Source organism: Zeus faber, assembly GCF_960531495.2.
Source record: "Zeus faber genome assembly, chromosome: 1".
NCBI lineage: Eukaryota > Metazoa > Chordata > Actinopteri > Zeiformes > Zeidae > Zeus > Zeus faber.
The window spans coordinates 20,766,000-20,793,261 of record NC_137193.1 but is presented as its reverse complement, the minus strand read 5'-3'; the positions used below and the strand labels follow the sequence as shown (position 1 = coordinate 20,793,261).

At 46.2% G+C, this 27,262-nt stretch overlaps 1 protein-coding gene across 1 annotated transcript; it reads right to left on the bottom strand.

Annotated features, from left to right (window-relative positions):
- Window positions 1-214: 214 nt before the first annotated feature.
- On the bottom strand, window positions 215-26,213 carry tshz1 (teashirt zinc finger homeobox 1; the record flags this gene model as incomplete). The annotated part of the gene is made up of 2 exons (XM_080016582.1): window positions 215-4,768; window positions 26,174-26,213. 2 exons carry the CDS (start codon window positions 26,211-26,213, stop codon window positions 1,359-1,361), a joined length of 3,450 nt encoding a protein of 1,149 aa, XP_079872708.1. The 3' UTR covers window positions 215-1,358.
- Between the last annotated feature and the right edge of the window lie 1,049 nt (window positions 26,214-27,262).

Genomic DNA, 27,262 nt, shown 5'->3' with positions numbered 1-27,262 from the left:
TAAATACTGTGTTTTTACTGCTCCCTCTAGTGTCTTTAAGGTTCAGAACCTCTGAATCTCCATTGTTTCTGTGGAAAAACTCCCCGGGCTTGAGCTGAAGAGGAGCTCTGGTTCAAGGTCAATCAAAAAACACCAAATGTTAATCCGGAACATGGAAGTTTATTTTACAATTGAGGATAAAATATTTTTTTTTTCCATCAATAAGCAGGTTATCATAAAACATGGGAATGAATCATATCGTGTGAATTGCTTTAGTCAGTTTCATCATTAAGTGCCATGCATCAGAGGAGATGCCAGCAAAGATCATTATTTCGTGTAAACCACATTCAGGGACCTACTTTTCATTGAAAAAAGGACTTTGTGGTCCTGCTGTAATCAGTATCTTTGTACATTTTCCCAATATTTGTCTATAAAATAACATTATAAAAAATGCACACAGTACAAATAATGTGGAACTGTAAAGAGCAAGATATGATGACACATACTGGATGTATACATACTTGCTTTTTTAAATACAATATGTTCATGAACTTCATTTATATTACAAGCAAGCTGCACATCAATAAAATCGGTGCTAACAGAAATACTGTACACGTTGAAACAAACAGAAAATTATAGTATTTAACAGGAACAAAGATGATAAAACATTTGTATTTGTAGGTTTATTAAAAGAAAAACATTTATAGCAATATTGTTGTTGCTAAGTCTTATATTTACCCCAGGTTGCAAAAGTGAAACTTAATACTCACAAAGGTGATGTGCTGCTATTTTCAATCACATTTATAAACCATTAGAACGTTTGAAAATTACTGAAGCTGTTGTAATTTTTAAAGATTTCATATAAACATTTCTCGAATTTGGTCGATAAAGACAATAATTTGGTCAGTAGGGATCAAATTTCATGACACAACCAGCAATACATTGAAAGAAACATGCACAAGTTGGCTCCTATAAATAATATGCAAATCCAATGTTGAAATATAGAAAAACATAATATGCATGGTTGCAATCAGAGTGTGGTCCAGTTTAAAACAAGAGAGGGACGATTTCCAAAGGCTCAGTTAAGATGCAGTGCAGTAAGGAAGCAACAATCAGTCAGTGACTATATAGTGCCATGGCTACTTCAATTAGCATTTTGCATGTTCAGTTCACTTTACCGAAACAATTTGGCTTGGCATCTCTGCAATACACCCCTAGTTCTTCCTGATGAATAATTGATTATCGAGTAGTAAATCTACCATATCTTCCTTCAAATATCGGTAATAGTAATATATAAATACAGCTGTGGCACTATCTGTTATGACGGATTGCAGCTTAGAGATATAGTGCAACAGTAGTCTGTCATGCTTCATTCAACTTCATGGTTTATCAGCCTTATCCAACTCTTTCACAAAGATGAGATGGTCTTCTGGAGACTTTCCATGTGTTTTGCAAAGGTGCAGTTTAATTGCATGCTTGCTCACAAAAGTCCGATTGCACATCTTACACTGAAATATCGAGCCAGTGTCTTCTTCTCTAAGTCCAAGTGAGCTAAAAGTCTTTTCCGCAATCCTGCTTACTTCTTGCTGCTCTATAAAGTCTATAGAAAGCTTGGAGAGGTCATTTAGGGTAAAGCCGAGGTGGGCCTCCAAATGAGTAATGTAAGTGGAAGGAGTCCTGAACTGGGAAGCACAGTCACTGCACAAAAACAGCGGATGGCCAGAGTCAATATTTTTCAGGAACTTTGTGCCCCCTGTGCGCTTTAACTGGTATTTCACATTAGCCAGCCAATGTGAAATAGTCGTCATGGAGAGACCAGTAAATTTGCAGATGTGGACTCGTTCCTGGGGTCCGAGGTCAGTAACGACAAACTTTCCCTCAGGTGTCTCCCGGAGATTAGAGGCGAACTGGGCCTGGAGAATCAACAGGTGCTGGGGATTCCAGTTTGACTGTCGGCCTTTCCGTCTTTGTATGGGAGAAAGTTCGTCCAGACCATCTTCAAAAGCACTGCTATCCATATCTGATTTCTCTGAGAGTGAAGAGGGTGTGGTCGATTTCGGTGTCAAACGGCCAGTAAGATTTTTTACCATGTCTGAAATATCCATCAATGCATTCTCACGTAAAGGTGGGGACAAAGATGGAAAATTATTGAGCACTGGTCTTTTACTGCTGTTTATATTACTGCTATTTTGGATTGTAGCTGTGCCATTGGCTGTACTCCCATTGGTATTTTTAGATTTTGTCAAGTCCATGGGCTGCTCATCGTCATCATTCTGGTATTGACTTGTTGTCTCCATTTGCTTGGCTGGAGCCGAGTTGTGGGTTATGGGTTTTTCCATCACATTGTTGCTGATCTTGTAAAGCATTGCAAAGGGGTCTTTGAAGGGCGTTGACACCTTTGAGGCCTTCCCTAAGTGACTGTTCATGATAGACTGCAATGCACTGAGTGGGTTGACTAGGCTTGGTTCAGGCGAGTGATCAGTGATGATACGATATTTGCTGCAACCATTACTTAGAGGCATTTTTGGTGAATTAGCTTCACTTTTTACCTGCAAATCTGTTCTGTTGTCTGTTGGTTCTCCTACATTATCTCTAAACTCAGTCAGCTCCTCTGAGGAAATGGTTTTCACTGGCTTGAGCCGGATTTCTGGCTTGGGGGAAGCCTGTTTTTCTTTAGGAGTTGGCGAAGGTGACTTGGTAGCACCAGATTTAAATTTGCTTTCTAAAGTTTTTTCTTCCCTCTCTTTTTTTACAGAATTTTTTCCTGTCATCTTCTCCACTAGTTCCTCCATGGCAAGCACATTGCTTTTACGATTGGGAGGTGGAGAAGGGCTATTTGGCGAGTGGATCAGTGAGCCTACGTTAGAAGATAACACCTTCATACTGTTGGTGCTGAATAAAGGCTGCACCTGGGCACATGTAGGCAAGGTCGACTTCAGAGACCCATGGAGTTGATAGGCAGCGTGGATGCTGGGATATCCACCCCAGCTTGGTGTGCCGGTCTGGGCCTTGCTGATTGCGCTTGACACCGTATTCTCTAATGACTTTAGGATGTCTAATCCACCTTTAGGTGTCTCTTCCAAATCCTCCTCAGTGAGATATTGGTAAGAACTGGACTTTCCGGTTTTTTCATTTTTCTCAGAAGGATCTTCTTTCTCTTCTTTTATTTTTTTGTCAGGGTCTTTAATTACAATGTTTTCTTCCTCCACCCCTTCTTCTTTCTTTTCCTCCCTTTTCGCCTCAGGAGGCGAAGGTTGTAATGGTGAGTCTGGCTGTGACTTCCCATTGGGAGCTGGGAGTCGTGTGGTGGTTGGTGGTAGAGGAATAGATTGAATTTTCTCCTCAATGACTGGATCAAACACTAATTGCTTGCCCTTTTTAGAAGCTGAGTTGGTGACTTTGAGGAAGTGTCCTGTGACCATCATGTGGGCTGTCAGTTGTTGCAAGGTGTCATGGGAACTGCCACATTCCATACATTTAAGAATTTGTGCTTTGCGTGCCTCAAACTGCCAAGTATAACTTGCGCCATTCTGGTAGCCATATCGATTATTAGCTGTGACATAAGGATTGACCACTTTTTGGTCTTTTGGGGTCTCTCCCAAAAGTATGCCAGGTGTGCTGGCCTCTGGTGAACTTGGGGCCACCAGTTCTTGAAATGCTCTTTTTTTTGTTGGGGGTATCAGCTTGGAAGCGAGGGATGGCATTGGTTCTTTCAGAGGCACTTTCTGATAATGTTTTGTTTTTATCATATGGACACTCAGGTCTTGCAGTGACTCAAAGGAGTGGCCACAGTACATGCATTTAAGTACCTTCTGCGCATCTTCTTTTCCTTCCATTTCCATCAGAGAACGTTTGCGGGGTTTAGACCATCTCTTTCCACGGTCATCTTCTTTTTGATTATTGTCATCACGGTAGTGGCCCATTTCATTCATATGTACCGTCAACCCAACCAATGTGTCGTAGGCTGCACTACAGTCCTTGCACCTAAACTTGCTAGCACCTGTAAACACAGGGCCATATAGCTTATTGTTCTGCCTGTAGAGCTGCACAGTACTGAAAAGGCTGGGCTCAGGGAGAAGATGGTATGGGGTGTGTTGTAGGGTCTTTGCTAATGCGGCTTGGTGCCAGTCATAGGCCACACCAGCTGCATTGCTAGAGTTAACACTGTTGCTGTTGTTTGAGTTGCTTGTTGCGGTACTGGTGGTGGTACTGCTGGTGGTGGTGTTAATGGAGATTGAGGCTGAGGCATTACTGCTGCTATTAGTTCTGCTACAACTGTTCTTCATATGACTGTTCCCCTGGCTGTGACTGTCTAGGAGGCCATTGCTCCCTTTGTAATTGTTCCCATTGCTGTGACTGGCTCTCAAATCGTTCCCTTGTTTACTATTAAGCATGTCTAAAGCAATAGTGGACCAGGAAGCATCTGAGATCAGGTTTGCATAGACGGCTTTCATTTGTGCCAGGCTGTCCTGCAAGGAGAGTCCATTGGTGGACTCGGTGCTACCTCCCTCCGGTTTGTCCTCCACCTTGTCCTGAACATCTTCAAAGGAGGAGGTGGTCTTGAGGTCCACCAGCTGATCACTGCTGTTGCTGAGTGGAGAGGCGTAACCGGCATCTGGGTTCGTGCCATTGCTGAGCGGAGAATTTTGGCAGCTAAAACGATCCCCGCCGTCCTCCTCCTCGTTGAATAGATATTCTGCATCTTGGCCATCTAGGGAAAGGCCATCATCCTGTAGGTGCTCCTCCTCATCAATCTTATTATCTTTAAAGTCATCTTCAGGCCCGTAAGCTGAAAAGAAGAGAAAAGAGAGAGAAAAAAAACGGTTACTAAAGTGTAGCATATGTATTTGACAGTATTATTGTGGTGTGCCGTGTTTTGCCTGGATTGTACGCCTTTACTTGAATCGAATTAAATGTTTTCCTAAGGATGTGGAAGAGGTAGGTGCAACAATCCCAAAGAGACATTTGTCAATAGTCCTGGTGGAGGACACAGGTTTGCAATAATAAAGTAGCAAACATCCATATCATGACATTGATAGATAGTCCTCTTCACTGCAAGGCCTAATGAAGCTATTGAACACTACAGCTCAGCGAAGGGAGAGAGCAGAGATGAGCAACAGAAATATTTGCCCTTACTTTCAAAACTACAAAACAAGCAGAATTTTAAACTCAACAAGAAACAAAATAAATACATTTAAAATTAGGTGAGGCATTGGGGAAAAAACAGTACGCTATAGATCTTCACAAAAATAATCTTGGAGAGGAACAAGAAATATATGAATCTTTACCAAACTACAAAAAGAGCAGAGTTGTTGTTTGCGTCATAATGTATACTTTGCTCTCACGATTAATGTACAAAAAGTGTATGAAGTGAGTTTTAGGTAGGCGTCATGAATTCATTTCATATCAATATTTCCACAAGACACAAGCACATCTTGTTTTATGTTTATCAGGACAAATGAAACACCAGACAAGCCCCGAGCGGTTCACAGTTCATCTTGTATTTCATAATTTTGCGGGCAGCTTTCTGCTACTGACATGCCACACACACTACTGTATGGGATTCACAACTAAGAGATAGAAGTGGAAAATGCCAGCTTGGGCAGCCGTGCCAAGCCATGGCTGGCTGGCTGGAGTGGAGCTGGCACCGGCTGTGGAAGTCCTCACAGCGTGATGCTCGGAAATGGCCAGTGGACATGACAAGCTGTGTTGTCACTGCCCAGGCTCCCCTTGTTTTCAGGAAGTCATGTGTGCCATTTTAAAAAAGCACTTTATGCATCTGTGGAAAATGGCTGTCACCTATTATTTTACCACCTTTATATATCTGGAATCTTGGTGCCACAATTAGGAAAACGTTCCTCCATAGCCAAATGTACAATTATTCTCTTCATTGTTTCACAATCAACAAAGCATTACAGTTGACCAAAAAAAAAGTGAGATAAAAATTATAAATATCGTTGTATAAAGAGCGTCACAGAGTAATGACTCAAATCTCATCAGAGACATTCTTCGTTGTGCTAATGTAATAGACAGCAAACGGCTTTAAATAAAATCATTATGATGGTGAAAGCAGATGAAGAGAAGGGAATATTTTCAAGAGCCAGGAAAAGGAGAAGAAATGGAGGGTTAGATATGGTAAGGAAGCTCCCCCTCTCCAGCCGTTAGAAGATGCTTGTCTGAGGTGCCAAAATCAGTCTCTATAGCGAGGAGGCAGATGTGCTGTCAGCTTCAAACAGCATGTAGCTCTCTATCCCATAATCGGAACGGACGTAATACCTGATGTTTGTGAGGTGCCAGTTACTGCTGCCTGGGAAATGCTGAAGGTCCAATGGCAGCAACTGGGGTTGGTGTATGTGTGTGTCTGTGTGTCTGTGACTGTGACTGTGTGTGTGTGTGTGTGTGTGTGTGTGTGTGTGTGTGTGTGTGTGTGTGTGTGTGTGTGTGTGTGTGTGTCTGTGTGTGTGTGTGTGCGTGCCTGCGTGCCTACGTGCCTGCGTGTCTGCCTGCGAAAATAGAACTCCTACTAATCTTGTGAGTAATCAAACCACTTCTGTGTTGTTTTTGCACAACCACTTGAGCCAGCAAGTCTTTCACACATTAGTACTAAACAATTAAAATAGTCATCTTTGACTTGAGTTTATCTGCGGCAGCACACTTTTGCTCTCGCCGTGTACAGTACGTGGATCGCTGATAGCCATGAAACAATTGCAAAATGGCCCCTAATTAAAGTCATTGTGGAGAGAGAGAGAGAGAGAGAGAGAGAGAGAGAGAGAGAGAGAGAGAGAACGAAAGGAGCTTAAGGCAAAGCAGCTTGGCTGGGGAAGTGAGAAAAACCTGACAAAAGCAGCCCCCCACACACACACACACACAGTCACACAGTCACACACACACACACACACACACACACACACACACACACACACACACACACACACACACACACACACACACACACACACACACACACACTAGTCTCTCCCTGCCATCCACCGTATGGTAGCTTGACAGGCGTCAGTGTCAGGAGTGTGTCAGTGTCGGCCCGCGGTGTCAGTGTCCACACAAACAAGCCTTGAAAAGAGGCAGGAGGGAGGGGGGAATAACAACAACAAACAGAAGTCAGCCATTTTTTTCCCCCTCCGCCCGCCACCCTCCCCGCTCCACCCTCCTCCTTCACCATCTGTGTCAGAGAAGCTGCGGGTGCCACCGGCGGCTAATAAGGCAATCAGAGATGGAGAAGATGCTGACACGGCGGCTTCCCAGCGTCACTCAGAACAAAAGAGGAAGAGAAGTGGAAGGGAGGGAGGAGCGGGGAAGGGATTAAAATGGGAGGTTTGTGTGTGTGTGTGGAGAGGGGGTGAGTGGGGGGGGGGGGGGGGTTGTTAAGGTGTCTGTTGTGGTTGTCAGTCAAAAATGTAAGCCCACTTTGTGCTGTCAGGGAGGATGGGGGAAGTTTCTGAAAGAGCAGAAGACAAAAAAAATAGAAAAAAAAAAATAGATTTTGTTTAGGCCAGCTTACAAGAGGGGAACGTGGCATCTGAGGATATAATGCACACACACACATATCCGAAGGTGGGATGGAATACATTCAATAAATGCGAGTCGTTGCACAAAATTAAACAGTCTTTGTAAAAGGAATGCAGGTTTATTTGTGTGGTCTCATAGCGACTGTGAATGTGTGCGTGCGTGTGTGTGTGTGCGTGCGTGCGTGCGTGTGTGTGTGTGTATGTGTGTGCGTGCGCGTGTGTGTGTGTGTGTGTGTGTGTGTGTGGCAGGTCCTGTCAAACGTGTTTGTTTGTTGTTTGTGTGTGTCAGTGTCAGATGGGTGATGGCTGGCGAAGGGGAAGCAGAGCCATCTGTGTGTGGAGTCGGACCCGTCACCACTGTCATGCCCCCCCCCCCCCCCCCCCACCCACACACACACACACACAGGTGACACCACAGTAGGACACGGCACGACGGACCACCCCCCGCCCCCCGACACAGAGTCGAACCTCCCTCCACCCAGTTCCCAAGATCATTGCCAAAACACATAGGGTACATTCACTGAGAAAAGGCCATCTGAAGTACCACACGCGCACTGAAACCAAACAGGAAAAGGCGATGGAGGATCCGTTTCTCGTCTCAGGCCCAAACCGCACAGCTGGTGTTCAGACGGAGCGGACGGTTCACGGCGAAATCACAACCGCGCCGTCTCGGAAATGCTCTCTTTCCGCTGACGTGAAGGCCATCCGAAAAGAGGATCATTAAAATGTCTTTTTCTCTCTCGTTTTTCCGCCCCTTCCATTCGTCCCACCCCTCCCCTGCCTCGCTCCTCACCACGGGCAGTATACGACTCGTTTTGGGTTGTCCAAACAAGACCTGATCAATTTCAATCACGTAACTTCAGGATGGGACCGTGGAAAGTTTTCCAATCATGGGATTAAACCGCCCGACATCCACACTCCCGCACGGACACAAACACAGACCTTCCTTTCCCCTTCTCCTCCTCCTCCTCCTCCTCCTCTCCTTCAACCGTGCTCATTTATTCATGTTGTCTCAGAGAACAGGGCAATCCCGGCACTCATTTGCAGTGCTAATGTCCAATTCCGCCAGCGCCCGGCTCCGCTGATTTAGCCGGCGTGGCCGGGCGCCTCCTCTCCAAACAGGCGGGACGCCGAGGCTTTCTCACACCATTTAGCGTCCCTTCAGCGCCGGCCCCGCGGCCTGGCAGTCTTATTTCTCTGCACCGTTTCGCTTTGTCACTGGCCCCTCCATTCGCTGCCACTCACCTCTGATGGCTTTGGACAAGCCTGATCAGTGTGTGTCACTGACCTGCATGCGTGTGTGTGTGTGTGTGTGTGTGTGTGTGTGTGTGTGTGTGTGTGTGTGTGTGTGTGTGTGTGTGTGTGTGGGGTGGCTGGAGAGACGACAGACAAAAACAGGGGGAAAGTCCTTGAGAGAGCGAGAGAGAGGCGAAGAAAGACGGGTGTAAATAAAATGACATTATTATTTCCTCTGTCCTATCATGTAGAAAAGCCAATTATGGTAATGCCGAGTATGTCAGGCAATCTCTCTCACTCTGCCTCCCTCGCTCTCTCCTTCTCTTTATTCGCGTCTTGGAACTGACACTGTCTCTTTGGCATTCTGGCCGAGAGAACGCTAAAGCGGGCTGGCGTGGACCAATGGGATACTCTCAACAAAAAACAAATCTCCTTCTTCAAATTGAAAAGGGCAGATGTTTGAAATGCTATTTGACTTTGAGGCTGGGGTTTTTTGTTTTTTTCAAAGCAGTTATACCCTCACCTTTGACAAGACATTAAACTTTACAGTATTTACAACATCTTTCCAGATGCATAATCAATCACTATCTTTCATTCCCTTTTTTTTCAGACTTTTATGAACCTGCCTCCAGGAAGTCTCCTGGCTGCTTTTCGGCAATGACCCTGATAGGGGTAGCCACAAAAGGGGACTTAAATTAACAGCAGTCTCCTTAAACAGACAAGCTTCCCCGAAGAGCCCCCCTCCCACCCCACCCACGCCTGCCCTTGTGGACGGGTCCAGCAGATGGTACGATGGCTCCGGGGCCTCTGATGACTGGCGTGCCGTACAAATCCACCTTGTCAGCTCCCGTAACAAACTTCCAGTAAACACAACATTTGGCAGCCAAGCCTCAGAGTCTCATGCTCATCTCGGGTGGTGCTTATGCAAATGGAGCTATCATTTTGGAAAAGGTTAATTTAATTTGAGTCTCCACTTGCGTTCAGATGTGGCGAAGGCTGCACCCGCATTGGATTCAATTGTAAAGGTCAAAAAGGGAATTGAAATAACAGTACACACATACACAGACACACACATACACACACACACACACACACACACACTCACTTTGAGCTACCATTGCTTTCTCGCTTTGTATGAAAACCAAAGTGCTAGAATGTCTGTGCTAATGGAATGGAAAGCTAGGCCTGGATTTCCACTCAAACTTCTCATCGCCCTGAGGTCTCAAACCACTTTCTTGGAGTAATTTCTCTGCTAATGACCGATCTAAATGGGTGATAGAGAGAGAGAGAGAGTGCAATCCAAGCTCTCGGATTTGGTTTAGACTTGGGTGTGCGCGCGTGCGTCCGTGCGTGTGTGTGTGTGCATGTATGTTTGAGCGGGGGAGTAACTAACATTTAATCATTTGTGTTTGTCCCCCTCCCCTTAATTTCTTCCCTTTTTTTCTTGAAATGTTTATCCAGGTCTCCCGGCAAGTCGGCGTGGAGACGCCATGATGGCGAGCGTGGTCCATAAATCACGCCTCGCCCTCCCCACCTGTCAAACCACGCTGGTTTGGAGACGAAACAGCGGGCGTGAGATCATCTTTCCGGTTCCTCTCACCAAAGTTCTGTTGGTCCCACCAAAGGACTTCACTCCATCTGTTTTTCTATTCTTCACCTTGCGTTTGTCGGACAGTTTTTTTTTTTCCTGACAAATTTTGATTTGTTTTTGGTTGTTCTTTGGAGGTGAGGCCTAGTTCAGATTCTGCGATATCATAGGTACCAGGAGCTACAGTATGTAGGCAATACTTTAACAAATAGATTAAAAAAAACAATTGATTATGGCATTAACCATCCAGTATAAAAAAAATAAACAAACCTAAAATAGCCTTGGTTCATTTCACCTGCACAGTGTACGGTGGTGGAACTTCCCTGACGAAACAACAGCTGCTCCCATCGCTTAGCAACAACCAGTTGATGGATGACCCCGAAGATGGATAATTAACATAAATTATTCTGGGTGTATGGAGACCGTAAGGGGCTAAAAAACACGAAACAGCAGTAGGAACAATCCATACTATTTTTTTGACTAACTTTTCCTGAATTTGTAGCACAAGATAATACGTTTTAGTCCATATTTAGTCCCTGGTTGGTGGACTGGGAGCTTCGCTCAGCAAAGATAATCAAAAGTGACATTGTTCATGGCCATCGGAGCCCTTCCTCGAGGCGTTTCCTCATATTGGCTTGCGTTCTGAATAGCCTGAGACCATGTGAATGAATGGCTGCTGTAAAGTGAAACCTGATGAAATGAAATGAATCACGGGGTAGAACCTGTCCCGTAGGAGAAAAAGAAAAAGCTTAAGAAACAAAGTGGGCTGAGGAGGAGGACAGAGGCAGTGGTGTAGCAGAGATAGACTAAGAAAGTCTCCCCGTTACCCACCCGGCATTTTTTTGTTTCATTCACTTCGCAAAGTAAATACATTCAAAAACACAACGTTATTATTGGTTTTGTTTGGAGAAACGGAGCATGGGACAGACAGGGATCGTGCAGCGAGATGGCTTCGCTTCTTTTTTTTTTTAATTTTTTTTTTTTTTTTAGAAAGTTAAAAAAACGGGAGATTTACAGGAAAATCTTTAACGGAAAGACAGTGGGAGAGAAGGGTAAAATACAGGAGAATCTTGGGAAAAACAGGAGTGTTGACAGGCATGTGATTGACTCAAAGGAGGTGCTGGATTCAATCAAATAGGTGCCGGTCCCAATTTGAGAGGTCCCGGATCATGTTGCGGCAGGATCCAGCGCAAATTAAGCCCTGGGTTTGTCCGTGACTCACGGCCAAACGCAAAGCCCCGGCCGCCCCTATATGGGAAACCACCGTGTCGACACAGACAACGAGTGCACAGGGTGAATTTTATGAATGAAGGTGAGGGTGAACCTACTTTATTGCAGTTATACTACTGGTATTTGTGAAACAAAAGAATCACTGAAGTGAAAGTTCTGTCCCAAAATTATTAGTATATTGTTATGTATCCCATTTTTAAGTGGGTATCGGGAATCCTGGAGCTTTCTTAGTGGGTGTACGGTGTATACTTGGGTGGAGACTACACCACTGGACAAAGGAAACTAGAGTGAATGAACGGTGGCGAGAATGTCCATTTGGTGAGTGAGTGGAGGGTTCAGAGGCGCTTGCATGGGTATCTGTGTAAGAAAGCGAGGAAGATTTAGGAACGAGAGAGGGAGAGAGAGAAGGAGAGAGAGAAGGAAAGGGGACAGACAAAGGGAAAAGGAGAGAGAACACAAGGCCAAAACAGGGTCAAAACTTAACCAGTTGGGTCTAGCCAAGTCCGGTTTCACAATAAGCCATCAATCAGCCCCGGCCGCGCTGTCAGCCCTCCCCTCAGCGTCCACTTTGTACACTGCTGAGGAACAAAACACAGAGACACAGAGGGAGAGCGGCGAGGACCCCCACCAACACACACACACACACACACACACACACACACACACACACACACACACACACACAGACACACACAGACACAAATCTGACCCTTTGCTCCCAGCAGGAAGCCACTAAAAGTATGTAACAGTCTGGTTTACAGTAAGACAGCAGGATGCCACACATGTACACGTGACTGAGCATTAATGCGCCCCCCCACCCACCCCCTCCATTTTTCAGGCTGAAATACTTCAATCAGCCTCATGACAAGGTGTTGGGTATCAGCCAACACACTAGAAACACAATGCTGAGGTTAAAAAGCTATTTTTTATTTTAATTATTTTGGGGATCTGGTCTCTCACCGGGGAAACAGAAATGTCCCTGAGACAATGGAAACAATCACAAGGCTGCGGTACTGAATTCATTTGAGGGACATTAATTGGAACACACTTAACCACTAGCCTGCGGGACGGGAGGGATTTGAGGGACAACCCAACATCCCAAAACATTTAAATATTTGAAGCGCCAGGCGCCGTCAGGGGACTTTCCAGCAGCGTGCACTAGTCAGCAGACGCTCTTCTAGCATCGGATCCTTCCCTCTATCATCCCTCTATCCATTTAAAATCCCTGAGATATACAGCGGCTCCGCTTCAACAAAATACGACCTCTGAAGCCCGAGTAACTCCAACACGTGTGTGCGCTACTGTACTACGTGCGTGAGGAGTCCATTCCTGACTAAAATGGCAGTAACCCGACAAAAGGGAAGGGTGTTGAAGGAGGAACTATGGAGGGACGGATGGACGGAAGGAGGGATTAAGGGTCGAGATAGAAAGTATATTACCTACTGCATGGGCACTCAAGACAGGACATTAAGAATGTCATCTTAGTAGTGTGTGTGTGTGTGTGTGTGTGTGTGTGTGTGTGTGTGTGTGTGTGTGTGTCTGTGTCTGCGTGTGAGTGCATGACGAGCTTCAGAGAAAGAGGACGGGTGGACAATGAGAGTGAGAGAGATAGAGAGAGAGAGAGAGAGAGAGAGAGAGAGAGGGAGAGAGGGAGAGAGGGAGGGCAGGCGAGGAAGCGATCCCTCAGCAGAGCACAATATGAGACTGTGGACAGACAACAAACGGCTGGAAGGTTCTAGAAGCGAAGATGAGAGAAAAGCCTGCATTCCCCCTGCCAGTTCAACTCCAATGCAGCCTCCCAAAGTGTCCTCTATCCAAAACACACACGCACGCACTCATGCATGCACGCACACACACATGCACGCACGCACGCACGCACGCACACACACACACACACACACACACACACAGAAATGGTCCCATAACTCTGATATCCACAATCAATCACAGCAAAAAAAAGACTCATCCATCTTCAGTAATGTTAAGTGTGTATGTGTGTGTGTGTGTGTGTGTGTGTGTGTGTGTGTGTGTGTGTGTGTGTGTGTGTGTGTGTGTGTGTGTGTGTGTGTGTGTGTGTGTGTGTGTGTGTGGGAGGGGGGGAGGTACATGTAGGCTGGAGGACAGAGGTAAAACAGGGGGTATGTGACAGCAGGACTCCGGAACAGTGTGAGGATTACAGCCTTTGCATGTATATGTGTGTGTGTGTGTGTGTGTGTGTGTGTGTGTGTGTGTGCGTGCGTGTCTGTGTGGTGGGGGTGTATCCCTGTGACTGTGCTAGGAGGTCATGTGTGCGTGCATGTGTGTGTGTGTGTGTGTGTGTGTGTGTGTGTGTGTGTGTGTGTGTGTGTGTGTGTGTGTGTGTGTTGATGACTGATGCCTGTCAGCTTGCATCTGGCAGCAAAAATAAATTAGGCTTATGAAGACAAATGAACAGTGTGTGAGGAGAGATAGAGAGAGCGACACGGGTGGAGTTGAAAGGAGATGGAAAAACGGAGAGAGGAGGAGGAGAGAGGGAAGGACGACGGAAGGAGAGCAGACAGAAATGGTGAGTATATATATATATATATATATATATATATATAATATAGTTATATATAAAGTACTTTTCATAGTAGGTGGTCACTTCTGGTGACCACTTAGTATTGTGGAGCTGGTGATGTCGTCCCTTCGCTAAGACAGAGAGGAGCTGTTGGTGTTTATTTCCAAGTGTGTGTGTGTGTGTGTGTGTGTGTGTGTGTGTGTGTGTGTGTGTGTGTGTGTGTGTGTGTGTGTGTGTGTGTCCATCTGTGTTCCATCTCTGTGGATTTGTCAGCATCTATCCCATGACACACTCCCCTGGCTGCGGGTGGGGGTGGGTGGGGGTGGTGGGGGCTTTTGGGGGCCGTGTCACGAGGCCGTCTCGTCTCTTCCTGAGGCCTGGCGCCCCTTGCTTGATAAATGACACATGTCATTCTGTCAGCCCCTGCCATCCGGCCTGGGAGGCCCCGAGCTGATGTATGGCCGCCCGGACTAAAGGAAATCAGAGCGTTTTGGCAGCGCCCCCGAGAACATGGCCCCTTATAATGTGTGTGTGAGTGAGTGAATGGATGTGTTTGTGTGTGTATTTCCAAAACACGCATGTAGCTTTAGTGAGTGTGCATGTTTTATTGAGTGCATGAAAAATGGCGTGTGTGTGTGTGTGTGTATATGTGCGTGCAGGCTTGTGTCATTGAGAATGTGTGAGAATGTATCTGAGTGAATTGGTGTGTTTGTGTGTGTGAGATATTGACTGTATGTGTAGCTGTTTGAGTGAGTGAGTGAGTGAGTGTCTGTTTGTGCGCACGTGTCATTGAGAAAGTGTGTGTATGTATGTGTGTGTGTGTGTGTGTGTGTGCTCTCAACCTGTCATGCAGACGGGCAGAGGGAGACAAATCATCGTCATGGCCGCCCCAGCTGTTCCCCAAATTTGGTGCGAGGAGGAGAGCAAGGGGGAAAAAGCTGCCGTTAGAGTTTTAAACGCTTGATGCTTCCCAGAAACGGGAATGAGTGAGAGGACAAGCGGTGCTTAGCGGGCACGCACGCACGCACGCACACACACACACACACACACACACACACACACACACACACACACACACACACACACACACACACACACACACACACACACAGACAGGAACACGCCAAAATGAAAACACCATAGCTGGACTAGGAAACAGGATCGGGCCAGTTCCTAAAGGAGGTAGAGAGAGAGAGAACTTAATGCTGCAAAGAATACACACACATGCACACGCACACACACACACACACACACACACACACACACACACACACACACACACACACACACACACTTCAACTTCAACACACAATCAACATTTTTGGATAAGCGAAAGGGCAAGAAACAAGACTGAAGTTACTGATGCTCAGGGAGACATCGGGAAGTCCCCGATGCTTTTATTACAATGCATTTTTACTGAAACTCCCCTACGTCTCTGTCTCCCTCTCTCTGGACTGCACACACTCACACATACACAAAAAAGTCACACCCTTGGGTTGTGAACTCTGAATGACCCCCTGTGATTGGACGCCGTCCGAGGGCCCTCCCCCCATTCCCATGGAAAAAAGCGAGGGAACAAGGGAAAAAAAAAAAAGGAAAAACAGCGTCATTAAGCTGTGAGTGATGAGTGTCAGCCATGGGTGACATCCTCCTCCTACTTCTCTCTCTACCTCTCTCTCTCTCTCTCTCTCCCTCTCCCCTCCACACAATGCTAACCGCCTTGATTATCGCTCTTTTTCCCCCCTCTTGGCCACCATCTTGATACCACTCCCTCTCTCCCTTTATTCACCTCTCCCTCCATCCCTCAACCCCTCCAGACATTTCCCTTTCACTTCTTCACTCGTTCTCCGTCGCCTTGTCTATTTCCACTCCCTCATCCCTCCCTCCCTCCCCTTGCCCCCATTCCTCCCTAGTTCTATTTTCTTGTTTGCTGTCACTCTCTTTTTCTTCTCGTTTTTTCTCTCTCCCCCCCCCCCACCCCACCCCTCACTTCATGCCCCTCCTTCCACGGCTCCTTTTCTGTCCATCTCACTCTCACACACAATAGTGCCTCACTCAGCGCTGTCTAGCTCTGTGGCCCCGGTCACACAGACATTCAGCACCTCCATAAATAATACATCCAGAGAGAGTGAGAGAGAGAGACACACACACACACACACAAACACACACAGACACACACAGACACACATATACACACATATAAACACACACACAGGTTTATACAAGTTCCGCTGAAACTCCTCTATGGATGTGTAGCAAAACAAAATAGTTCTGAAAAAGTTGAAAAGGTCTGTGTCGCCAAAGTGTTCATTTCAAAACACGACACGTCAGTGGTGAGAGATGTGTGGAGATCCATAGGACAGCATTGCAGCATTTCTCTTTTTGGAAAAATAAAGCTTGCCATTTCTTTTCGTCACATCCGATAATGATTGCTGGAGCTAGTTAGTCTTATTTAAAAACAAAGGAAAAAAGTACGGCCCCGTGAACTGCGACACAAAACCTCCATTTTGAATTTACAGCGCTGAACCAACAGATTCATGGTCAACAATTACTGGATGTCCAGTTCTATGTTTAACTGACTTCTGAGTGTCCTCGAAAGACCTCCCGTTGAACCACACTGAACTATAGTACCTTGCCTGCCCAAAAGAAAGAACGGCTGATTTCAACTTGAGTAACACCAAGCCTGAATATAGTTACAGAACAATAAGAACCAAGTCAAAGAATGGATGCATTCAAACAGGGCAACAGAAAGGGAATAGTAAAAAAAATGCAGAAGGATAGTCTTCTCAGTATTTGGACAGAAGGTCCAGCAGGCTTAGACAGATATCTGAAGTATGGACATGTGTGGCCGACAGATGGACGGCTTGGACAGTGATGGGTTAGACATGGAGGCACTTAGCCTTGGCAACCCGTCGCTACGGTGATGTACCACAGCGACACAGGCACGGGGAGCGGCGGAGACGGGCGAGCGGGTCCGAGAACGAGGTCTTCCGGCAGGGAAAGGCGCTAAGATGGACACCGAGACGGACAATCCGGAGTGACAGTCCATCATCCTGTCGATCCGACATGAGGACGGGCGGCCGGGTCGGATATATGTTGGGATCAGAGACAGACACGAGACATGCTGACAGAGGAGCGCCGTGGATCCCCCCGCCCCCCGCTGCTTTCTCCGAGACAGACCACTTAGAGAGGCAGAGCTGAGCTTATGCCCCCACCGTGATTGTCACTGTCTGAGACGACACGGGGGCTCACGAGAGATTTAGGAGGAGGAGGAATTTTGTGGGCAAGCATGTGGCATTGTTCATTTGACTGAGACCGAGACGCTGTATCCCCTTTGGAATGTCCATCAAGTAGCGTGTGTTGCATTGGGCCGAGCCAATGTGAGGCCATCGTCTTGCCAAAACCCCCAAAAGTGGCGATGAGGTATCTCAGTCGCTCACCGCTGACTCGCGCTACTGAAAAGCATTCTGTAACAGCGATGAAATTAGACTTTTCCAAGATATGAGACCCAAAGGAGATAATGGGAAATGTCTTCAATTGGGACTATCTACGGATACTGAAGTATGTCCAGTGTCACTCGGGCAAGGGTTCTCAAACACATGAGGATGAGGCCAGGCTGTGGAAAAGAGAGGTATATTGGACCTTCCAATGCTAATTCTCAAACTCACCTAATCTTAAGTAACGGGAGAGAGAGGGAGAGAAGGAGAGAAAGATGAGAGAAAATACGATATGGGGGGAGAATTGAGTCGGTAAGATAGAGATTGATGACGGACAGGAAGATGAGGAAAAAGCTCACGAGGAAGGCTGGGGTGGGGTGAGGTGCGGTGATTAATCCCCATCCCACCCCCCCCAAAAAAACAGTAGATAAAGTGTTTGTAGATCGAGATAGAGACATAGCGGTAAAGGAGAGGAAAGGGAGAGAGAGAGAGAAAGAGAGAGGAGGGGAGGGAGGGATACAGGGAAGAGAGATGGCTGCAGCACGAGCCGCTCCGGCGTCCAGCCTCAAGGACGAAGTGTCATCAGTTAACTCTCTCCATTCCCAGATGGCTTATCTCCAGTAAACTGTTGTCCAAAAAAAAAAAAAAAAAAATGATATTCATAGCTTTTCATAGCAACCTTATCAGTTAAACAAACACCCCTTATGGGAGAGGAGGGGAGGGGTGGACACCGTCTTCTCTTTCACCATGCTGAGGCCAGCTTTTATCAACCGCTGTATTGTTAAAAAAAAAACGAAAAAATAAAACCACGGCTCCTGATATACAGCGTGAGCTCGGTGGCACCGACGCCCACATACATGAAGGCCTTCTGCTCTGAGAGGGTGGAGGAACAAAGGAACGCCACAACCGCATGGAGCTCCGCTGGCGTACAGCGAGCTGGAGTTAGTAATGGCACAAGGTTTACAATACGACCGGGACATAGAGCCGTGTTCAAAGGTCATACAAAGAGGAAGAGCCAGCATGTTGATGTATGTGTAGGTACTTTTGTGACTATGACAAGAACATGCCTAAAACTCCCTACGGCCAAAAACTTTATTGAGACTCCCACATAGATCTGTCTATTTAGAGCAGCGATATCACATTCACAACTCTGTTTAGCACAGGAACAGTTACCTTCTTACATAATGAAAAATATAAAAAAATACATATAAAAAAAGGTTTTATTGTGATGCCTGAGTATAATTAAACTTCAAATCCCTCAGTTTAGGACCCCTCCGTTTCCAAATCCAGGTCCAGCAACCAGGGAAAAAATCTGTATCCACATGGCAACAGCATCAGCACAAACGTGCCTGTGTGCGTGTGTGTGTGTGTGTGTGTGTGTGTGTGTGTGTGTGTGTGTGTGTGTGTGTGTGTAGGTATGTAGCTGCAAGGATAAAATATATCTCAACATGGCAATGCTGTGTGTATGTGTATGTGTGTGTTAGTGCACTGTGGGGACATATAATAACGGCTAATAACAGCGCGGCGGGAGTCAATGCCCCACCGTAAATCAATGGGCAAAATAATTGCTAATACACTGGTTATCGATTAGCGTGCCCGCCATGCACTCATTTTCTGGGGCGAGCGCGGCTAAGCACTAACGCATTGACAAGGGTAAAGTGTTATTTCTCTCAAAGGCACGGAGACAGACAGCCGGGCGGCGAGAAGCGACTCGGGGCCCTTCGCAGTAATTCTTAATTGACACCTGTCAGGGCGGAGGCAGCCGCTGGAGGAGAATGTCTGCCCGACTTCTGCTCCTCACGTCACTTCTAATACCTCCGCTCCACACCTCCCCGTTCCACCGCCTCCCTTTTTACTTCGCCCCTTGTTCATTCTCTTTTTCTCGCTCCGCTTCTCTTTCTCGATCGCCCCCTCAGCTTCCAGGGCGCAACCCAAACGTCCACACGTTAAGGATCCGTGTACAAAGGGCAACTGTGTTTGCCCACGGACGCAGGGCCTCCGGTGGAAAATACCTGCTTTGTTGATGTTTATTTTAGTCAATCACGGACTGTTTTTTTTCCACGCTTTCATTAATTGTGCGGGCTCTTGGACCACAGTCGGGCGTTGAAAACCGCTTCAGGAATAGTGGATTTCCACAAGGCAGGAATATAGTGGCTTCGGAGTTAAAAGGCAAAGGTATTTGTTTACAACATGTCATCAGTGCAGCATTGATACTGAACGCAGAACTCTATATTAGAGCCGCGGCTTTGCATTGGGCAGATTTGTACAGAGGATCCTGGCTTACTCACACTCTCCAATAACAGCATGTGTCTGGCATACATCAGTCAACACAAGGCCTGGGCATTGGAGCGAACACACGCACACACACACACACACACACACACACACACACACAGATCTTTATGTAATATTACACTGAAAGTGACATAAGAAAACCTCATTTCCTCATCGCTTTAAATTTGAGGCACAGGGGATGCAAGCGCTGTCCAAGAACCAAATCAAAACATGAAGTGGGGGGACACACACACACACACACACACACACAGAGTGTAGTCTAACATGGAGACTCTCCTGAGTACACACTGACCTCTGAGTATACTCGGGACCTCCAGTCATTCGTCTCTAAGCCGTGACTTGCCATTTCTTTTTCTCTCTGTCTCCCCCCCCCCCCCCCTCTCTCTCGAAGTGAGTGTGGGCGAGCATGATATGAGCGAATGCAGCTGTCCCACTTTTAATGTCTGATTACCCACAATGCCTCTGTTCTGCCACAGCCTCTCTCCTCCCATGCATACTGTACATACGTGCCTGGCTATACGGATGTTTTTTGGAACGGTTTGATGGTAAAGAGCGTTTCGAAGTACAAACGGAGCGAGTACATCATGAGCATTAGTGGACACACACACACACACACACACACACACACACACACACACACACGCACACACACACACGCTCTCCTTTCCTGATCTACACTATGTGTCATTTACAGTACCTTTGGGCAGGACGCTCTTTGATCTATATAGCATGAAAACCAGGCAGTCAGGAGAAACGCCAGCCAGCGCTCTCATAATTCTAGGTCAAGGCCGTTTGTTAATTTTGTTTCACGGCGTAACAGAGAACTGCGTTGCTGCGTCTGTGTGTCCCCGTTTCCATTCCTTCCTCCTTCAATGTCACACACACACACACGCGCACACACACAGACGTGCGCGTACACACAGACACACAGACACACAGACGCACACACACACACACACACACACACACACACACACACACACACACACACACACACACACACACACACACACACACACACACTCAGGGAGCCAAACCATGCGTAACACCAAGTTCAGGATGTAATTAAAACCAAGTGTATTCCGGTAGAAATGACCTCTTGAAAATACACAAATAGAAAAACTAAATTGGTTTACTATCCTTGTGCCAAGTAAAAAAATAAAAATAAAATCTGGTCTTCCTGCTTCCTCAAAGCCCCATTAAGCTGAGGGATAGTTTTACTTCGGCGCAGCAGTGACGGTGGAGGATGCCTTCGTATCGTCACCTTCCTGGCGAGGATGGTTCTTGCATATTTCCAATCCTCTCCGTGTTCCATAAGAGCCGTCATCGATCTCCATTTGTCACTTAAAGTATGTGTGTGTGTGTGTGTTTCTGCATGTGTGCGCAATAACGTTTCTTTTTTCCTCAAGGCCGACCTGCTCTGACCCCAGATGTAAATTCAACTATCGCTACGGTGAGTAAATAGATCTATTGACTTCCTAAGCCAATGTCACCTGTTAATAGCACTTACCAAGCATGGGACTATCCTACCATGAAGGTCCTCGGACACACACACACGCACGCACGCACGCACGCACGCACACGCACACACACACACACACACACACACACACACACACACACACACAAGACACAAAGATGCAAAGGGAGCACATAAAACATAGAAACTTTTTTTTCTAATTATATATATATACATATATAAATATATGGTTTCACATGCATTCATTCACAGAAAAAGCTTTTTTCCACAGTAAATAAAGGAAAACACACACTCTGCACTCCTTTTCTACACTCAAGCCCTATAATGTACTATTGAATTCGAGATAGGACAAAATATCTGAACAGCACAGCTGAAATACCTTACAAAACACATAACAAGATACTAAATGGCATTTGAATATTTACCAATGCTTAAGAACCAAATCATTCTAGCATATACCTGCAGCTAAAAACTGATAGGTGGTACCAATAACATAAATGATTAATGCAGCAATAGGATTTCAACTACTACTTTGTCCTAAAACAAAAAACAATTAAGGCTTTGAGAGTTGATTCTTCAATACGTTAGAGATCAAAATAGGACATTTTGGAAAACTACGAATGAGACGGTGCATAGCTATTTGAGGTGAAGGAGTATGTGTGTGTGTGTGTCTGTGTGTGTGTGTGTGTGTGTGTGTGTGCGCGTGTAAAGGTTTCACTCAATATCCAAACATGTGATGACAATCATTTATGACCTCGTCGCTATGACAAAGGACCTTTGTGTCCGTAATCCAAAATTGGCTGGATTAGTGGAAAGCGGGGATTTCCATTTGTCACATTGCACGTTGCGAGTGCCCGCTGTGGCTCACTTTAGTTTATATGGGAACAACTGGGCGGGGGGGGGGGGCAGCTCGCCGACTTGACACGTTGCAAAAAATTTGTCAGCATTTATCGTCGGGACCCTGTCACAGATCCATCAGCTCTGCCGATAATTAGGGACCACATCTAGCCGTCAGGAAGGAGGACAGCTTAAATTAAAAAATTTCCCTCAAGTCATAATTAAGATTTAATATATATATATTTAATATATATATATATATATATATATATATATATATATATATATATATATAAAAGTTTTTATGGCTTGCTCACAAAAGATGACATCACAAAAACAGACACTGAGTACTTTCACAGCAGATGATACATGCTTAAATAGCGCTCGATGAAAAAAAAAAAGAGTATTCATAGTATGAACGTCACGTAACTAAATTCAACAGATGTTTTCAAAGAGGTAAAAACCTTCTGTTAAACAGGAGCTAAATAAATCACTAAATCACTTCCATTTTCGAAGGGCACAGTCAAAATGTAGTGTTTGAATTGAATCTACTCTGACGTGGTGAGATATCTTGAGGTTGCGCCTTCATGACATTATTTGGTTTCTTAACGGCCTGCGCTCACTCTGCTCGGCCCCTTTCCCATATGGAATCCAAAACATTGCTGGATGAAATATCCGTGTCTCCAGAAGGCCAGAAGACCAGGATCCAGGTTCCGATGGCTTTTGAAAAAGCCACCCTGACTATCCTGATCAAGCACCGGCTACACTGTCCATCGAAAGGAACAGCGCTGCGTTTTATCAGTGCAAAGTCGACATTCCTTGAGCTCCGACCTTGAGAAGAAAGAGAGGTTTATACTCTCAACAATAAACTTGATATAAAATATCTGCTCATAAAAGATCCATCAGCATTTATTTTGCCATATTAAAAAAGAGATAGGCTCTCGACTACTACTGCACTGCTTTACTAGTTAATATATGATGTATGTCTGTCTTAAAAAAAAAGCAGTAACACAAAGTCGAAAACTTCTAGAACCAATGGTGGAGCAACATGTGAAGGGGTCAGAGGTCATATTTCTTCCCCACATCAATAATCATCCATGGCTTTGAGTTCCCCTGGTGTCCTGAGTGCTAATTCATGGATCACTGCAAAACTTCACACCAAACTGGCAATGACTTCAGCTGAGGGCCGTGACCTAGAACCTTCCTTTTTTAAATGTTTTTAATGGATACCTTCTATGATATGAAATCCTTGCTAAATAAACAAAATGAATGACCTTCTTTTTTACAGTGACATCATCTTGTTCAAGAAACTTGGATTTCTTATGCTTCCTTTTGCAACCTACACAGCAACAGCAACAACCTGAAAATGACGACAAATGACTGCAGCAGAACTTTGCTGCAGCTCAAATTGCTCCGCGTCCGAGTGAGCTGCCAAACCTGACAGATGCAGCCATGTGGTTCCAAACGGAAGAACACAATGTATTGTCACAGGTCATAAACTACACGGGGCCACAGCGGAATGGAAAGGGGCTAAAACCATACCTGCAGCTCGTAAGACAGAGCGCGTGCAAAACAGCATAGCGCCATCATTTCCATGGTCTACACGTACGGCAGATCTTGCTTTCGCAAAACTTAATGAGCGGCATATTTGGCTTTCTAGAAAACATAGAAGCGAACACAGCGATCATAGGCTCATGCAAACGACATTTTTTTTCCTCTGGCGGGTGCAGACACAACAAACCCAACGAGGGAAAAAAAATAACGACAAAGGCGAAGAGACGCGAAAATAAACACGTTGGACGTGAAAGCATGAGGACGGGACGATCACAAGCGGCGGAGATTATCGCTTTTTATTGACCCTCAGACTGACAGTGATGGGCACGTCTGTCACAAAACAGACAATTCAATCGATATTCAAAAAGCAGAACAGGAACGAGGTCACTTTACATCCCGGTCCAATGACAAAAAAAAAAATTGCAGGTTTTTTGGGGTTTTTTTTTTTTTTTTTTGCTCTCCCCCTCCCCCGTTTTAATCATTATCATTCGCCGTAGAAGTTTAAGCCCCGACGATCCCTTTTCGTGAGGCTTGTTCTTCAAACCCCCGTTCCTCTCTGTACATCACTAAAGCCTCGTGTCAATTAGAAATTACAACCCCACCGAGTTCAAAGTCTCCTCGTCACAACCTTGATTAAGTCTGCTTAACCTCACATTTCCACCGCCTGCTTAACATTCTACAGCTGTTTTATTCGGCTTTGGTCATTACTGCATAAACTTCAAAGGCCATCTCCTGTCATTTGTAAATGCCTGTCAATCACACGTGCGCGCGCGCGCGCGCACACACACGTCTTTCAGGGACATAAAATGGATTCAGCCGATCACATGACTCTCTCACAGTACAGTTTGACGGTCGGCCAACTTACACACAATGTGTCGGCCTGTTGTTCAGAAGCCTTCGTGTTGGCCTGTGTTTAGGGCCCAGAAGAGGCGAGCTCGGAGCTCCCACAATGCAATCGCATGCTGCATGTTAAGTATGCATCATGTCACCAATGCCCTCAGAAGTTTGTAAAATGATAATAGATCAACTATTACACGACCCTTACAATCTGGACGGGAAAAAAAATAATGTCTTAAAGTGGCAATCCATAAGACTGTTAGTGTTGGGTGGATTACACTACACTTCCCAGAACTCCATTCCAAACTGCGGCATTTTGTTTGCGAAAGTACACTTTTCTTCTGATCGATTGGTTTGTATTTTTTTGGGCCTTGTTTTACTTCATCAGCTACGCTGCTTTATGAAATTCCCCGCGGCTGACTTTCGCTTCTCGTGGTGGCGGGGGCCCCAGAGGAAACGGAATGGAGAGGAGCACATGCGTAACACGGATGGATTGGACGGCTACTCTCTCAACTTATATCAGATATAAGATCTTTCGAAAAAAAAAAATAATAATAATAACCACATCATCTCCCGCATTACCGCTTTTAATCAAAGATGAAGATCACAAGAGCCTCCGTTTTCCCATTGCTCCGGGCCCCCCCTCTCGGTGGGATCGGGGACCCATCAAGTGTCCCAGTATCAAAGAGTCCCACCAAGTCCACCAGTCCCTCCCCTCGGCTCTGATCCCGACACGCCCCAGCTCCCTGGTTCCCCGCCTCCCTCTCCCTCTCCCTCTCTCTCCCTCCCTCCCTCCCTCCCTCCCCCTCTCCAAGTATTGACCCCGCTTCACAACTTTGCTTCGAATTTGACTTCACTTGGCTTCTAGAAAAACAACAACAACAACAAAACAACAACGACGACAACGACAACAACACAACTCTCAAAACTCTCCTTTCAGACTGGAGCCCGAGCCAACCGCGTTGCGCATGCGCGTCTCCATGGTGAATGATTTACTGATGATGATCAGGAATGAACAGATCAAAGGCGGTCGCGTGACAGGCGATCAATCAGGCGTCAAATCAGAGACGGCAGCGCGCGCTCACGCACGCGCGCACGCACGCGCGCACGCACGCGCGCACGCACACGCGCACGCACACGCGCACGTACACGCACACGCACACGCACTTCTCTTTCTTTCGCTGTTTGTTGTTTTTTTTTTTTTGTTTTTTTTTGGTTCCTCTTGCGCGTCACACACGTTCTAAAATGCCGCGAGACGCTTCAACCGAGATAAACGGACTATGATCTAAAAAAAAACATGATATAAATAAAACACTTAAAAAACACACATAAATGCAGTGTTTGAAAAAAAAAAACACGCAAATCGGCGTGGGTAGTTACTCAAATCGGAATTAAACGGAGATAAATTGACTATTTGCATGCCCCCCCCCCCCCAAAAAAAATAAAATAAAAAATAAAAATAAATAAAATAAAATTAAATTAAAATGAAATTAAAAAAAAAAACCTTCACAAACAAGCAAACGAGCGTAAATAAAGACTGGCGCGGGAGCGTAAACGCGGATTGCGAATCGCAAACGTCTGCCGATGTGTGTGCGATTTAAAGTTCTTTCCGCGCGTGTGGTGCTCCGGGACTCTTACCCACGGAGCGCCGCGGCGCCTGCTGCTTCCTCCTCGGCATGCTGCTGCAGGACGGCCCCGCTGGATGCTCATGCAGAGACCAGACCCCAGCCGGACGGAGAGCGATCGCACCTTAAATATCTCTGAAATATCTCTCAGATCTCTGGCGGAATGTCTCCCTCGGCCCCTCCGGTCGCGGCGGAAAACACGGGAGCGGAAAACGTAGATCCCACCCCCCCTCTCCGCCACCCCGCTGGAAAAGACGTCTCGCCTGTGGGTTGATCTCTCTACAGGAGCCCTGTTGCCATTCTCATCTCATGTTCATGTCCGGCAACGAGGGCGGGGAAGAAAAAAAAACAACAACAACAACAAATCCGACTTCTTCTCAAGCCACAGTGGTTCCCGGGTGTCGGTGGACCGTGGGAGCGTGGATCCTCCATGCAGGGGTGGGCGGTGGGCTGGGGGGTTGGGGGGGGGGGGGTTCAGCTTCAGTCCAGCGGGTTTAGAGGAGGAAGGAGGAGGAAGGAGAGAAGAGCCTCTTCCCCTCTCACACGGATCAGATAAAGACTATTTTTTTTTTTCCACATGGGGCGGAAAGTGGTCAAAGACAAACTAAAGTGGCGCCGGTCGCTCCGAAAACAGCAGGATTTTACCATCTATTGAAAGAGAGAGAGAGAGAGAGAGCGAGAGAGTGACACATTAGCAGGTCTGTCAATCATCCACAAAAACACACATTCCAAATCGCGAATCCCCCCCGACGCGCACACACACACACACACACACACATACACGCACACCCCCCCCACACACACACACATACACGCACACGCACACGCATAATAATAAACAATAACATACTATACTCACACAGATATTGTCCGTCTGATCCTCACGTGGACGGTCGGGATAGTACCAGAAAGTCGCAGCGCGCGCGCGCGCGCGCACCGGTCGATCGGATCTTTATTTCTCTTTATAATAAAAATGTTCTCAGGATCGGATCTGCCGCCGCTCCTCCGCACATTTGGTCGAGGGAGAGAGCGCGGAGGTGTTCGGTCCGTAGGTTCACGCCACGGACCGAGGGTCGAGACAGCTCCAACAACTGACAGACAG